The sequence below is a fragment of the Cicer arietinum genome, chromosome 7, assembly GCF_000331145.2.
Source record: "Cicer arietinum cultivar CDC Frontier isolate Library 1 chromosome 7, Cicar.CDCFrontier_v2.0, whole genome shotgun sequence".
NCBI lineage: Eukaryota > Viridiplantae > Streptophyta > Magnoliopsida > Fabales > Fabaceae > Cicer > Cicer arietinum.
This window is the reverse complement of record NC_021166.2, coordinates 44,366,953-44,383,716: the sequence shown is the minus strand read 5'-3', so window position 1 is coordinate 44,383,716 and position 16,764 is coordinate 44,366,953. Positions and strand designations below refer to the sequence as shown.

Sequence of the window (16,764 nt, the reverse complement as noted above, 5' to 3'; positions counted from 1 at the left end):
GAGTGAGGCGGATGACGATTTGATGAATGAATGGGTTGAAATTTGAACTCAAGTTACTGTTAATTGGGTTGGACTGCTGGGATTGTGTGTTATTGGGCTTTTTTTTTAAATATTTTCCTTGTGGCTTTGTGTTTGTGTATTTGTGAGTAGTACTGCTAGTGTGTGTATTTTAATTTTACAAATTAATATATAATATAAAATTAATAATATTAATATAAAAATAATAATATAATTCGGTCGGGTTCGGATATAGACGGATCCAAATTACTCATCCGAACCCCACTGTGTAAACCCATATGAACCCTTATTTTTCACCCGCTCAACCCAAAGAAACCCGTCCGCAAATTTAAAATTTTTATTGGGTCGGTCGGGTTCGGGTGGTTCCGGATATTATGTCCACCCCTAGATATAATGATCTCTAATGTCGAAGCACGAGTTACTGTGTTTTATTCACTTTGACTTAACAGAGCAGATCAACCCTCAACATACACGATTGGAGGGTTCACTAATGAATATTAACCATCATTTTTTATGTGTACTAATTATTATTTTAGAATTTAATATTTTATATTAATTTAGTTTTTTTTAATATAAAAAAAATTTACTCTTAATTATTTTTCTAGTCTCTTTAAAATTTCAATTTTATATTCTGTAAATTATAACTACAATTTTTAGTTCTTACATAATTATGATGCATGTATTTTTAGTCTATATTGTTAAGTTAGCATATATTATTAGAATGTGTATCATGTATTATATATCATATGTATGATATTATAATTTTTTAGTTCTTACATAATTTTCCTTTTGTTTTCCGGTATTTCGCTCAAAGGGTTGAAGGGAGATAGTGCATCAAGTTGTTCGCATGGGTCAACTTGATCATTTTCCTCAAGATCTCAGATGAGGAAACCCTAGGAGAGCCACCAACTCCAACCACTGTCCATGTACAATCTACACTATAGATCTGGCCAACCCATATTTGAAGATGCAAACACGAGAAGGGGGGTTGAATTGTGTTAGACAAAGTTGAAAACTTTTTGCTAATTTGCTAATTTGATGAATTGTGTTAGACAAAAATATTAATCTAAGCTATAAAGAGCTTTTAAAATACCAAACTAAAAAGCTAGAAACATGTGCCCAAATACTATGATCAATGTTAGATCTGGAAGCGGTAACCTTTCAATTTTAATCACTGTAAAATAAAAAAATAATTTTTAGTCCCTAAAAAATAATCATGCATGCAGTAGTTTTAGTCTCTGTTGCTAATTGAACATAAATTTTTGAATTAATTTTTGCAAGCATGTTTACGACAACATAAAAAGAACCTCAACAAAAGATAAGCTCAAAATTCGATTTCTAAGTCTATATTTTTGCTACTTTTATCTTGTATTTTTTACATTTGAAAATTTCATATTCGATTCTTCAGAAGTTAAAAAATTCTAAATTTTTATTGAAGACCTTTTTATAATATTTTAAACATACTTGAGAATCACATAATTTTGGATAATTTTAGTAAGAATTAAAATGTTTGTTGGATAATTTTGCAGATACTAAAAGTTGTATTTTTATTTTACAAGGACTAAAATTTAAATGTTTACATTTTATTAAGACTAAAACCATATTTAATCTTAATTTTTGTCTTGATGAATTTTGTTTTAAGCAATAATAGATTACAAAAGCATCACATATTAAGAAATACTTCTCAACTATGTTGACACTCAAATACTAACATCTATCATTTGCAGCACTTAATAAATATATTCATATTAAAAAAATAACTTGAGGGATTAGGCCAAAATCCAAGACAACAATGAACATGTGCGCAACAACTACCTTATTAAAATGTTTATCAAGAAAATTCAAAAAAAATAAAATCATGGTGAAGAGGAAAAAAATACACTTCTAAAAGACAACTAGTACATATGAGTGAATTTAAATCATTACATTTACGGATAAAGTAGCCGTCAACACAAAAATTCAGCTCATTATAATTACGATAATACTTAGAACACTATTGTCTTAAGTGGATCTTACAATATTAATAGTTGAAGGATAGTTCTAAAAAGAGATGTACATTATTTAATAATTCAATGGAAAAGTTATTTTTCTTAATTCTTGTGCATTGATCAAAATGGTCTTAGATGTAGATATGGATGTAGTAATAGACCTCTCTTTATGCAACTTTTGTTAATTTAAATATAAAATATAATAATTAATTAAAAAATACTATATTATTTGTAGTTTTTAAACTAAAATATTTTTCATCATTATACTTGATTATAAATATACATTTCCTTAGTATGCTTGTGTTTATAAAAGTGTATTATAATTATGAGGTTAAAAAATAATTTATTACTAATATTGTTATACAACTTTATCAGTCAAGAGAGATAATTAATATTTAGATAAAAATACATTTTTTAATCTTTATAAAATAAAAAGTTTACAAATTTAATATCTATTAAATTTTAAGATGTGTTCTAGTATGTTGTATTTTGGTCATTTTCAAAATGAAGGAAAAGAATAATGAAAGTCTCATTAGACTATGTCACTTTTGAAGTCTACTTAGCAAATGATACGACTTTAATGTTTTATTAAATTTTATTTAATAAATAAATAGTTTTAAACTTATTTAAATTTAAATAAAAACAATCAAATTAAAAATGAAAACTCATTAGATGCTTAATCCATGACCTTAATAAACCTTAAATATGAGAGTTCAACATCTTCATTCTTCACAGCATTCAAATTGCACTTTACCGATTAATTATCAGGCCAGAGATAGAAATTTTCAAATTGTATAAAGGTTTTCAAGTAATCGGTCCCTTCTTAGACTTCACCACCATCAATGTTTCAAATGGTGGCGGCAAATCCAACATTAATGGACGCCACTAGTTTTGTTTTTGATAGAGATGTTCATGGTGCAAAAACCAAAGTGCATTGGACCACATTAATAGTTTGGTTAAATTATTGAAAACTACTTTTAAATCCAGTTCAGTGCAGTTTTGAACCAATTTAAAATTGATTTATAAAGATAAATTAGTTTAATATTTTGAATAAATTTTTAATTAAAATCAATTTCAAAATAGTTTTATGAAAAAAAATCTTGAAATTTTTTAGATAAAAAAATATCAAATTTATTTCGAGAAAAATAATATAAAATTTCTCGATAAAAATTTGTTTAGAAAAAATAATTTCAAAATTCTTTTTGCAAAAATTTTTAATTTTTCAAAAAATATTTTTTTGATTTTTTTCAAGAAAAATAGATATAAAAAATTTCTCGATAAAAACAGTTTCAATTTTTTTTCGAAAAAAATTAAAAATTTGTTAGAAAAAATATATTTTCAATTCTTTTTTCAAAAATTTAGTAAGAAAAAAATGATTTAATTATTTTTTTTTAAGAAATTTTTTAATATTTTCTATATTTTTTTTAAAAAAATAAATATAAAAAATTTTATAAAAAAAACTCTTAATTGAAGTTAAAAAAATTTAAAATTGTTAAATTAGTTTTTTAATCAAATTTAGTTAATCGATTGTTTTAAATATATGATTATATTCATAAACTATTTGAATAATTTAATTTATCACCGTATAGTGTAATTTCAATTAATCATACTTTTGCAGACCCTATTATTCATGAATTGGGGCGTCTACAATGCCAAACTCAAATCCATCTACATTATAGTTTAAACTCACAATTTCTTGTTCTTTTAGATTTGCTTCTTGGCTTTAATTTCTCCGTTTTTTCTATGCCACGTAGTGATGATGCTATTTGTAGATGAAGCTGAATTTTCCAATTTAGGGATGTATTAGGTTAAGATCAACTGAGTTGTTATTTTTTAAAGAAATTTAATAAGTTTAAAATAATTTATTTATTAATTAAATCATTTAATAAATCATTTAAATGATGCAAGATGTCTACATCATTTAAGAAGTCCACATGACATGGTCTAGCTACTCAGGACAAAATTCACTACAAGGACTAGTATTGAAGATGACCGAAATATGAGAGAATAAATTGTGTTTTAATTTTTAGTGTTTTGAAAATTATTTTATAAAAAATTTTAGAAAATTATTTTTAAAATAGAAAATTTTAAAAAAATCTGGTTGACACCTTCAATTTTTAAAATAGTATTTTATTAGAGAGTTAAAAAAATTGAAAAATAAAAAGTAAGATACTATTTCTGTTTTACATTTTTATTTTTAAAAAATATAAAGTTTTACAAAATATTTTTTAAAAATAAATAATCCAAACAAATTTTTTAATTTTAAAATTTTAAAATATTAAAATAAAATTTTTAAAATGTGAATCAAACGCACCCTACCCCACCTAATAAAATTTAGTAGAGACTAAACTTGGAAGTTCAAAATTTTATAGAAATAAAAAATGTATTTAGTTCTTAATATTTTCATTATAGTATTTATAATTGATCGTAGAAAAATATATAATTAATTATGGGAATGTTAATAACAAAATAATAAATGTAATTGGAAATCCAAAGAAGATTTTATAAAATGAACAATAAAACTTTTCAAAAAGATCTTATATTTAGAACAAAAGGTAGTAATATTAATTAAATATAATATAAATTTTTATTTAAATATTTATAAAATTATGTCAATATTTTTTAAATTTTTAATATAGACCGAGCTAAAAGTCATACCAATAACCAAATGACCCAATACTAGGATCTGGTCAATCACCGGTCCAAGTTTAAAAACACCTATTACTAGAAATAACATTGATTATTACCGCTGTAAAAACACCTATTACTAGAAATAGCTTACTATTGAGAAGATCATCTTACGATATTGAACATTGATTTTCATATATTATCGCTGTAAGAAATTACATGTCATGTCAGTCCAAATGGACATCCAGTACAAAAGTAACTTGGACCTAGACCTACCATATAAAAATATAAAACATTGGGGTATACATAATGTTTTACAAAAGATTTTGGATTTGCCTTGAAGGAGACGGCCTTTCAATTTTGAAGTGCAAACCAATTGCCAAAATTGAATGCCTTAAATTAACTATTTTTCTAAACCATTTTCAACCCTCAAAAGAGGGAGAAAATGAGAAAACAACGAAATCTAATATCACAGATAAATTAGATGCCACTAAATAATGCTTAAGAGGAACTCATATGTCTCTTGAACGTCTGTCTTTCTTTCGCCTACCATGCATTAAACCACAATGTGCTAAGCTACTCATCCATCATCCATGAAAATCAAGAATGGGATAAACTCACCTAAAAAACCATCAAGGGCAAAAAGTCAATCAAAACGTCGTTTTGACTTTCTACGCTTCCCTAGGAGTTTTAACATGTTGTCATTGACATCCGGAGGAGATTTATCATCTTCATGCTGAGTATTGTCAGAGGTGTGAGTCAACCAAGCTAATGCCTCTATAGCAGCATCCCTCTCTGCAAGTTGTTTGTTTCTTTTTGGTTTGCCAACGAATTGCATTCCTTTAAACTCCACCAATGCCCTGAACTCATTTGTCTTGAGATGTTTTGTTTTGTATTTAGGTGGGGAGTGCCCTGCTCGCATCAAAAGTGTCTGCAGCAAGCTCTTGGGGTTTGTCCCATCTTTTGTGAATTTATTCTCATCGTTAGAGGCCTTAGGCTTCCGGCTGTCACGGCCAAATACAAATCTTCCTTCACACTGATCCCCTGAAACCAATTCCTGAACAGCAAGCATCAAGTACTTCCCTTCCTTGTGAATGTCAATGCTAGGATCTTCTAGCTGCATTATTACAAATCCATTATCATTCAATAAAAAAATAGCTCCTACTGGACATAGTTAAAGCTAACATCACGCAGCAATGTCTTTGTATGGATAAAGAAGCAAAGAATATCATTACAAAAAAAAGAAAATCTACTAACCTTCTTTTGGATAAGCTTATCAAGTTCTTCCTTAAGCTTCAAATAGCAGTCAGCTAAATTAGGATCCAAAAAGAAGTCAACGTACCCATCTAACATTTTCAGATGTCCGGCCTAAACCCACAAGGGAGAAAAAAAAACCAGAAGGGCATGTTATTGTACTGAAATATATTGAGCCTTATCTTTCGACTGGAAGAAAATATGCATTAACTAAGCAATCACCTGTATCCCATTACTTAGAGCACCACCAAATAAGATAAGTATCGAATCAGATACACCAGTGGAATCACGGATGAAAACAGCATTGACCTTTACTTTCTCACCAAAAACCAACCATGGGTAAGGAATAGTCTGGTAACGTGCATTCACTGAATTCTGGTCAAAATAATAGAAACTAATAAATATGATGAACAAGAACGATATGGGAGCAGGTGAAAATTCATCTAACAATATCAACAGCCTCTTTAGCTGACCTAAAACTGACCAATTCCAATGGTTTAGGCTATAGATATCCAAGCAATCTGTTCCTACCAGGTGGACCATCAGACTAAATAGTAAATACAAATTTTCACTAAGGTCTTTATGTTAACCAAGGATAAAATACATCTCTAACAAGCTGGGTGCAAATAATATACATATTCCAACTAAGGAAGAGATCTGACCATAATTAACTGTTATTATTTCATTATATGTCCTTTTACTCCCTGACATGTTCCAGTAGTTACCTCAGATAGATTAGATAGGATTACCAGTTATCTATTTCAATCTCTTAACTCAAGGGGTTGTTACTTTTACTTCCTTTAGATATATATGTACTGTATGTTTTTCATGTAATAGTCACAGAATTGAGTTGAGTATACAGTTCAGTATTCAGTTTCAACTTTCAAGAGAAAATATAGATGCACAGCAATAATCTGAATGCAAAATTGAAATTTCGTAAAATGTGAACTACATTATAACACAAGATAGATGAAATAATTGTCTGAAGGTGATAGAAAAACTAAGATTTGGTTTGTCACTTACTGCGTATAATAAAACCTGGCCATCGTCCATTGTTTTAAATGACATGGATGTCTCCCTGTGCTGTACAAATAAATAAATAAATAAATGCAGGCTCAACTAGTCAGCTAAGCATGGTAGTTACAAAAATAACATTATAAGAAAGAAATAGCTCACCACCACTGATGCTATACCAGGAAAGAGTCCAGAGCATATGACTGCACGTACAAGAGATTGATTATGACTCAATTTGTTATTAATGCTTGCATCAGTATCTACCAAGCCAGCTTCTTTCAAGATGAAGCTAAACTGTTTCCGAAGTGAATGAATTGCCTGAAGAGTTTGGGCAGAGAGAAAGTTTCTCCAGCAGTACTCATAAGCTGATCCTTCTCTTTCAGCATCTTTCCATCCTTCATATGCTCGAACAAGAGCCATATGATCACTGTAATCTTTAGCAGAAAACCTCGACTTTGCAGTCCCTGCCAACTGAACATAAAAGCAGAAGATAATTAGCTGTCTCTAACAGTGTTGCATTTATTTATATTGTTGAAGTTGTGGGATTTTAGAGAAAATGAGGAGAGAAAATAATAAGGGTTTGAATATTATTGATTATAGTTTTATGCTGACTTGATTACAAAAGACTCAATACTAATCTCTATTTATAGAGAAACATAGACTCAATCCTAAATTAGGAATAAATCGTAATAATAATGAGAGATATTCTAAGATATCTCTATGATTATAAATTGATCCTAAGAAATAACTCAAGATACTCTAATATAATATAAAAGATCTTGTAAGATATTTTCTAATATTCTGACACTCCCCCTCAAGCTAAAGCTTACTAAGCTTTAGCTTGTTACAAGGAAACAATGTTTTGCTCTGCAAAATAATAAAAAGAATGGAAAAGCAACTCAGGGATGCAAGTGAAGTCGAAGAGAATTGCAATAAATATAGCCTAGCCAGATAGCCGGAATGATCATCAGCATGAGAGAAATTCATGGCAAGCAATTGAATAAAGCAAAGTCCGTCCTTCTAAAAAACTGCATTTGGAAGCTTCAAACCAATAATATCAGAGACTCAAAATATTTAAACTTGAATTTGCTTCAAGGAGAGATAGACATGCTTCAGGGAGAGAAAGGCAAGGCCAATACATCTGGGACAAAGATAGGGCCAGTGTATTTGGGACAAATTGCCAAACTGTATGCATGTGGCTCGAAAGAAAAAACATAAAACAGATCTGGAACCAGAAAGAAAACCTCAATCTAGATGACTGAAACATTATGCCGGAAGGCAGAGATACGCGCTTGAGCTCGAGGCTGTTGGTGGTGGCGCGTGAGATGAACACGGTGGATCTTGGAGGCACATGAGCTGCGTGGAACAACTTTTGACCTAAAAGAAATCTGAGTTGTGTAGATTGAGAGATTCCGCACACAATGAAAGTGGTTGTGTCGGAAAAAATTTTCAGCAGTGGTGGCAGGCAGCAGTAGCAGACAGGGCAGCAGACGCCGGTGGCGGCAGATCTCGCATGAGAGATTAGCAGCGTGTGAGAGCGCGTGTGACGGCTTTTGGCGACACGCTTTCAGGCATGACCTGATCTGGAGATGACTACTATTCGCAGGAAAATTTGCCGAAAATAGTGGCAGCGGCAACAATAGCGAATTGAGTGGAAAACGAGTGAAACGTTTCGGAATGTTGGAAAGAAAAACTATGATTATATTCCCTAACTGTTGGGAACTCGACAGCGTAATAGAGGCTGGATCGTTCAAGGAGGATCGAAATAGGATCTAGATATCATGTTGAATATAAAGAGTATTGAGAGACATATAGAATAACCCGTGTTTCCCTAACTGACACGACTCACAATGTAAAGTAGATAACTTAGACAAACTAGGCACCCGTTTTTGTAGTTTGGTAAGACTTGGGTGTCCTAGCTGAGCATGGATAGTATGTGGGGACTATGTGGCAGAGCACGTCTTGGATGTTGTAGAAAGGTAATAGAGGCCTTGTGACTCACATCCGACGCCAATCGTCCCTCCCGAATTCCGGTCCTGCAAGGTAACATTATCATTAGTGAACGTAATAATACAGTTATGAGATCGAGTCAATCGACTAACTGAAAGTAAATTAAAGGGGCATCCAGGTACATAGAGAACAGATGCAACTGAGATAGAAGGGAGAATGTGGACAGTGCCAACTCCTTGAGACCGGGTTTGAGTACCATTGGCAGAAGTTATAGTAGGTAAAAACCAGATGTAGAAAGTGATGAAAAGAGACCTTTATTACCAGTAACATGATCAGACGCACCAGAATCAAGAACCCAAGGGCCGAGAGGAGATGAATGAGAGAGGTAAACAGACGAGTTACCAGTGTGTGCAACCGAAGTAGGAGAACTAGAGTTTGGATGACTCTGAACCCATCGGAGAAAATCTTCATAGTTTGCCGAGGAGCCTTGTGGAGATGGTGTAGTCTGAATAGTGGCAGAAGGATCAAGTTGAGTTGCATTTATCGAAAGCGAAGGCTTGCCATGCAACTTCCAACAGCGATCAATAGTGTGTCCAAGCCGATTACAATGCTCACATTTGGGACGAGGCTTAGAGCTGGATGGTCCTCCACGAGAACGTTGCTGATTATGTCTCTGAGATGCAAGAGCAGCAGTGTCACCCGGAACTGAAGTAATAGACTACTCAACTGGATGTTTTGCTGGTACGCGAAGGAGGATCGCTGAAGTAGTAGACATATCCGGAACAGTAACAAACCCCAAAATTTGATCACGAGTTGCAGAGTACTCCTGGGGTAGGTCATAGAGTGCAAGAAGCATGAAGAAGGTGCTGCGTTGATCCAACTCCTTCTTCTGTTCAACTGGATTACTTGCAGCAGGAGGGAGTAGCTCATTAAAGTCATGAAGTGCACTATGAACGATGCCAAGATATGTAGAAATAGAGCCATCGAGTGACTTCGGAGTAATGATGTTCAACAAGCGGTGACAAACTCCATATAGACGTTGTGTGTCGTTAGTATAGAGTGCCTTTGCTTGACTCCAAACCGATTCACACGTGAGATGCGGACGGAAGATCGGTTTGACATCTGGATGAAGTGTAGACTTAATGACACTACACAACTGAGCATCAATCTGGCTCCATTTGGATGTTTCAGTCACACTCACCTTTTCAGGGTTTTGGGTGAGGTGATCCTCGTAACCTTGACCACGTAGCCAAAGTTTGATGTCGGCAGCCCAACTATCATAATTTGATCCATTCAGTTTTTCAACTGAGAGAGGAGAAGTGATGTAGTTGGTGAAGATACTCTTTGTTTCAGACTGAGATGCCATGGTCAGCAAAGGTTGTCAGGAAATGCATCGGAACCGGAAAACCAGGGGCTGTTTGAACTGGAAGTCATATATCCGTAACTCGAAACTGAAAACTGAGGGCAGATATGGAAGCAGGAGGCCGAGGCGAGTGCGGTGGAAGAAGAAGCACCGTGAATGGCCGCCCAACGCGCCGTCACGCGCGTTGGCAGTGGGCGACGCGTGAGATCCACGCGCGGGATGTTAGGTGGCGCGTGTGGGCGCGTGAGAAGGATTCTGAAGGCGTGGCAGAAGGGTTTGGCCGATCTGGGGTGTTCGGCGCTGATGGAGTGGTCGTTCGTCAAAAAAACGAGTCAGAAACAGTGACGGCAGCAAAGGCGTGAACGGCTAAACAAAAATTGAGGAATCAGCGTATCAACGGCAGAAGGGGGAAACCGGAGTTTGAGAACACGGTTCGCCGAAAAAAGAAATATTCACCGGAGACAGTGGGTCGACCGGGTAGTTGACGATTAGGGTTTGTCTTTCAGTTGGCTCTGATACCATGTTGAAGTTGTGGGATTTTAGAGAAAATGAGGAGAGAAAATAATAAGGGTTTGAATATTATTGATTATAGTTTTATACTGACTTGATTACAAAAGACTCAATACTAATCTCTATTTATAGAGAAACATAGATTCAATCCTAAATTAGGAATAAATCGTAATAATAATGAGAGATATTCTAAGATATCTATGATTATAAATTGATCCTAAGAAATAACTCAAGATACTCTAATATAATATAAAAGATCTTGTAAGATATTTTCTAATATTCTGACATATATAACATTATATATGTTGTTTATAAGCTTTTTCAATTACTATTTTCTTTTAAAAAAACAATATATATTAGATTATGGGTGATATATAACTCTATTTTAACAAATCTAGTTTAGCCTCTCTTGTGTTTTCAAACTTTCAGCCTTTTTTCCCCCAAAAAAGAGCCCATTTAATGCTTCAGCACATGGACCCAAAACAAAGTGTTAGCCGAAGTGTAAATTATTGTCTACCCTAATTCCCCAAAGTGTAAATCACAGTCTACCCTAATTTCCCATCAGCCACAGCTAACTCATGTAAAGCAAAGAACAAGTGTCACTTGATTCTGCCATTCTCTTTCTTCGTCTCCTATTTGCTTGACACTTGGCTGACCGGAAAACATTGGTGATGATGTGGGAGTCATAGGAGGAGAGGAGCAAAGAGTCAAGGGACTCTCTGTCACAGTTTTAGGGATGCGGGTTGCAAAACCCAACCTGGAAATTAAACTTTTATGGATCCCACGAGATCATCTGATCTCACATTTTTTTGTGATTTTACACGTTCTTGCTCAATCTCAGAAGAAAGCGATTCTGCGTGCGAGTTAAATCGCCATGGCTGTGTGAGATCATGAAATTGTACAATCTTACGATATAAATCGTGATTTTAACAACATTGACTCGGTTCAAAGACTGGGTACTCATTAATGGCCCACTATCAGACCCAATTATTGCCATATAGAACCCACAAGAACAATATTAGAATACTAGGATGAAGGGGAAATTATATCTAGATAAAACAAACTAAAAGTTACTAGACCGAAAGTCCACATTTATTTTAACATCAGTAACAAGCACACTTTCTAATACATCCATGCTGATCAGAAGATGTTTTATTTAAAATTTTACAAATCTTGAAACCTCCCAATATGCAAATACTCCCTCCGGTCTCAATTATAAGAGACAAAACCAAAAAACGTTACAACCAATGAACTCATTTATTGTTTTAACTTTTTGAATGTTTTCCCATACATACCCTTATGAAAAATTGTGAGATAGTGAATACAACTATATTAAAAAGACAAACATTTTAAATGCAGGTAAAAAAGTAATTTAAATAATAAATATAAAGTAAAAGTTGTAACTTTTTCTTATGAATGAGACCAAACACTTCTCCAAAAATTCTCTTATAACTAGGACCGAAGGGAGTACAGTTTTCAAAAATATAATGAGGCTACTATTATGATAACCAACCTGTTAAAGATGAGGTTAGCCATTCTCCATTGAAAGGTTTTTCCAATATCATTCACAGGATTATCATTTTAAATAGCATATGAAATGTGAATCGGAAACTGAGTTAATAAGATATCATAAAATTTATTGAAGCACACGTTTGTATTTACTGCCTTGCTACATAACCAAATTCATATATATAAATTACAAAGGTTAAATTCAAATGGGCAAGCAAAAGGATGATAAGCTGACTTACATCTCTCTTGTCTTGAGGCAAAAGGAAAGGATCTCTGACGCTAAGGCCAGCAACTATTGTAAGAACAGGGTCAAAGCACCGAAATATAGCTCCCATTATTAACATTTTTCCCAGCTTGGGATCTACAGGAAGTATCGATAGAAACTTCCCTGGTTGAATGAAAAAAAAATCAACATATCAACGATAACCAAGAAAATCGCAAAGACTCGTAGCCAACTGAAAAGGACAGGAAAACAGACTCACCAAGATTGGTAAGATGTTCTTTTTCATCTAAGGCTCCAATCATTGTGAGAAAATCAATAGCATTTTGGACCTGTGCCAATTAAATTGTGGAGATTTGGTATATTTACAAAAAAACCTAACCAATAACAAGGTCTCAAAAATATGAAATAATTTTCACAACTATGATATTTGTTTTTCACAGTCCATCCCGATACTACTTTTAGTCTTATCACGCCTTTGAAGGAAGTTCTCAATTGAAAGATGAGTTTATAGGTATCCGTGGATTACTTTATCCAAACTTTTCTGCAATGCTCTTAGGGTAACTGATATTTTCATTAAAATGTACAGGTAATAGAGAATATTAACCTTGTTGAAATTATTTCCAATTTATGAAGCACTCAAGCGGTCAATTAAGTCAATGAGTTTAACTCATCAATTGCTCTGTGATTGATCAGCATCAAACAATTGAGTATCTGATAGTTCCTAGACTACAAATATTGTGTGAAGGAAGACTTTTTTTCTTTGTATTTTTTAGTAAATAAATGGTTGTTCTAGACGGTTTATGATATATTATACATTTCTAGTCATAAGATTGGCTTTTTGGTAGAACTTTTAATAGGTAAAAATATACAATTGAAGAGCAATGATACTTACAGCACGATGCTTTGGTGCCTGTAAAGCTGCTGATAGGAACTCTCCAATGCTCTCAACCTGCAGACTTTTTATTTGCAAGCAAAGAGAGTTCAAGGGCGTTCTCAAAAGTTCAGGAAGCTGATATTCAGAAAAGGCTTCATAAACACATTTAGGGTAAAGGTGGTAGCATTCTCCTGGCTGCACACGTCCAGCCCTACCTCTTCTCTGTTAACAAAGAAGCCAACGCAAGAAAAGATTACTTGCATGTTTATATGTACAGCAAACAAAAGAATGTTGTATGAACACGCAGCATAAAATAGAAACAAAAGCTGTTGAAAGCAGCTACCTAAAATTTTCTAATGAAATAATTTCAGAATCAAACGATTCTAGAATTTAAAATAACAACAAAGAAAAGGTGGAATACAAATGGAGAAAATCTAGCTTAATCAAAAGCTTAGACCTAAAGACACTTAACAAAGAGACATAATTAGATGCTGTTTCCACTTCAAGCCAATCTCGTGATGTTGAAAAAAGAAAGAACTTTCAGCTCAAAGTCTTTGAATTCTGCTTTCAAACAATCAAAACTTTAAGCAAGGTTAACATAGACATTACCCCTGAAGACTCTTATTGTAAACTGTAAAGGTTCCTGGAAAAATTGGGGGAATCCAAATTTACAGGAATCTTGCTGATTAAAAGGAAAGAAATGGGTTGACCATTACATCACTTAAGCAGCTATACTGTGGTGCATCAAACTAATGGATTCATTTCAAACCAAGATGCAAAAGAATACTGCATGAGACAAGCTACCTTGAAGCTTTGCCTTTCAACATTTTCATAGTAATCTGAAAAAGACTACACCACATACTCTAGGCTATTATATAATGTGAAAATGGATCAAAACTAGCATATGACTTCTAGGACAAAAAAATAGTTGACCATTATTTTTTCTTTTGGAGTTGTACAGAAAGAGAAATATGATTGCAAAGGAAGACAAAGTAGAAGAGAGGATAATAAATCCTCCAAAAGTAACCACAAGACCAAGAGACCAAAGGGAAACATTTGCACCCGAATCCAAAAGACAACTGAAAAGGAAATTACCATAAATAAGACAAGAAAGAGTTGAGCACATTTTATTCTTTTGGACAGAAAAATAAATATATTTACAGAGGAAGACAGAAGAAGACATAAGATATCCTCCAAAAGAAACCACAACACCAAAATGGAACCAATTGCACAAGAATCTGAACGAAAACTGAAACGAAAATTGCAACATATAATCTTCTCCTTTGACATACTCTAAACTTGACCAAAAAGATGACTGGGCAAATGTTCAAACTAACTTCGTCAATCATTATGCTATATACCAGTGGAACATCTCCATCTTAGATGTACCCTGAACTTGAATCTGTGATGCTCCACCTGACATGGCTGATTTATTTTCCTATTATGGGCTGGGTTTTATAGTCGTCTATAGTTTTGCCAATTTTATGATGAAAGAAGAATTCACCAGGTTAAAGAAAAGATGATTGAAAAGAGTTGGAAAAATTAGAGATCTTCCTTAGAAAAGAAAATTGATCAATTAAATACAGAGTAAATTCCTCAACATATCTAAAAGAGCAACTCCCCTATAAAGAAAAAGAGACCAAGTGAAAAGCAAACGCCTATCTTATCCAAGAGATGTTGATCATCCAAGGATATTTCCTTATACCAAGTACAAGTTCTATCTATTTTCCCCCAAAATGAGGAGAGAATTTACGTGACAGCTTACATGTTCTTCTGCCTAAATTATCTACTCCCCATTTTCTACTCAATAAAACAGAAGATAAATAGAGCCATACAATTATTTTTACAACATTTTAAGTTTCAAGAGAAAAGGTCTTCGAACTACAACTTCATTGTAAGTTAACAAATGCATACATAACCTAAGGACTCTTAAAAGAATTGTAGAAGACCATGCAGTCATCTGGTTGTGAACTTGTTAGGACATAGATATAGGAGAATCAGATAGTAATTTGGTTGAGGTTGTTATAGGGATAACTAGTTATTTGTTAGGTTAGTCATGTTTCTTTTTAGGTAGTTAGAGTTTGTTAGGTAGTTGCTTTTGAATTCTTTCCCCCTTATCCCATGTATGGAAAGTCTATAAAGACTTCCTCTCCCTTACAAAGGATCTTTTGGCAAATTAGAATTTTTCTCAATTGGTATTCTAGTTGAAGGGTGCATTCACTCTTGAGGAGCATATTTGCTCTTGTGTATCTTTTCTTTTACTATCAATAAAATTAGAAGGACGAATAATACCCTTCTGCTATTGTGTTCTTTCTAAAGAACCTAACAGAACTCTTCAAAGTTAAAAGCACATATACGAAAGGAAGATTAGGATATGCATACTTGCCTGTCGCGCAGATGCTTGTGAAATCCAAGAAGGTAGTAGACATGGCGTGTTATTCAAAGCATCATAAGTGGTCTCCTTTGCTTTTCCACAGTCTATGACAAAAACAATGTCATTGATCGTAATACTTGCCTCTGCCATATTTGTAGCAAGTACTATTTTTCTGACATTTGGAGGTGGTTTATCAAATATGAGTTTCTACAAAGAATATAAACCAAAAATAGTAAATGAATTATCTAAATACAGTAATATATATTCAAATTAAGTAACATGAGAAAGGATATAATCATCAGTGCTCTTAGAAATTGAATATGAAAATAAGGTTTTATAATCATTATACATGTAGAACCTAGTCTTAGTATCTGTAAAATTATAACTATGGTATTGTCTACCATTAACTAATTTTAAGTAATAATGAAAAAACAACAGAAAAACTTATTGAAGGAAATATTTTTCTAGTGAGAGCAAAAGAATAAACAAAGACACAGGGCTGAGGCATCCCTAGCAAGATTTGTTTTTGAACCCATCATTTCTAATATTCTGATATGTTTATTCCATGTCATGACACTAAACGATAACGGGATACATACACATTTCTCTTTGCTGTTTTATCTCTACCTCATCCTCCCTCTAATGGTGCTATCTTTTCTCTCTAATAAAATATCTTTTATGCATCCAAAAAACATGACAGTGGGATACCACCAAAATTTAGCTGCATCCCATATCTGTCAAGCTATGACACATTAAAATAGCATCTCAGAAACAATAAGTATATAGATGATAAGCTAAAAAAGTATTAAGCGATTCAATATTCTTTAGCATTTACTTCTATTTTTCCTGTCAAAATTTCAACATCTTTTATATGATCCATCTATAATGCCATGTTTAGAAGACTGCAATGAATGACACCCTGGACTCTCCATGGAGAATACCAAGAAAAGGAGGAAACATGCAGCAATGAGATTTTTATAAATAAGTGTCTTAAGTAACACCAACAGATTATTTGTTATATATACCAAAAGCATGTTAAATAGAAAAAAAAAAATCCAA

General features: G+C 33.1%; 1 protein-coding gene across 1 annotated transcript in view; it reads right to left on the bottom strand.

The window, feature by feature from the left end:
* Window positions 1–4,804: 4,804 nt before the first annotated feature.
* Window positions 4,805–16,764, bottom strand: part of LOC101491411 (DExH-box ATP-dependent RNA helicase DExH3) — a 28,341-nt gene continuing 16,381 nt past the window's right edge. The window contains exons 11-19 of the mRNA XM_004511115.4: window positions 15,718–15,912; window positions 13,350–13,553; window positions 12,717–12,786; window positions 12,474–12,622; window positions 7,065–7,373; window positions 6,912–6,971; window positions 6,111–6,263; window positions 5,892–6,002; window positions 4,805–5,751 (exon numbers count right to left, since the gene is read on the bottom strand). Of these exons, the coding sequence (XP_004511172.1) occupies window positions 5,281–5,751; window positions 5,892–6,002; window positions 6,111–6,263; window positions 6,912–6,971; window positions 7,065–7,373; window positions 12,474–12,622; window positions 12,717–12,786; window positions 13,350–13,553; window positions 15,718–15,912 (1,722 nt within the window). The 3' untranslated portion in view covers window positions 4,805–5,280. The remainder of the gene's footprint in view (window positions 5,752–5,891; window positions 6,003–6,110; window positions 6,264–6,911; window positions 6,972–7,064; window positions 7,374–12,473; window positions 12,623–12,716; window positions 12,787–13,349; window positions 13,554–15,717; window positions 15,913–16,764) is intronic.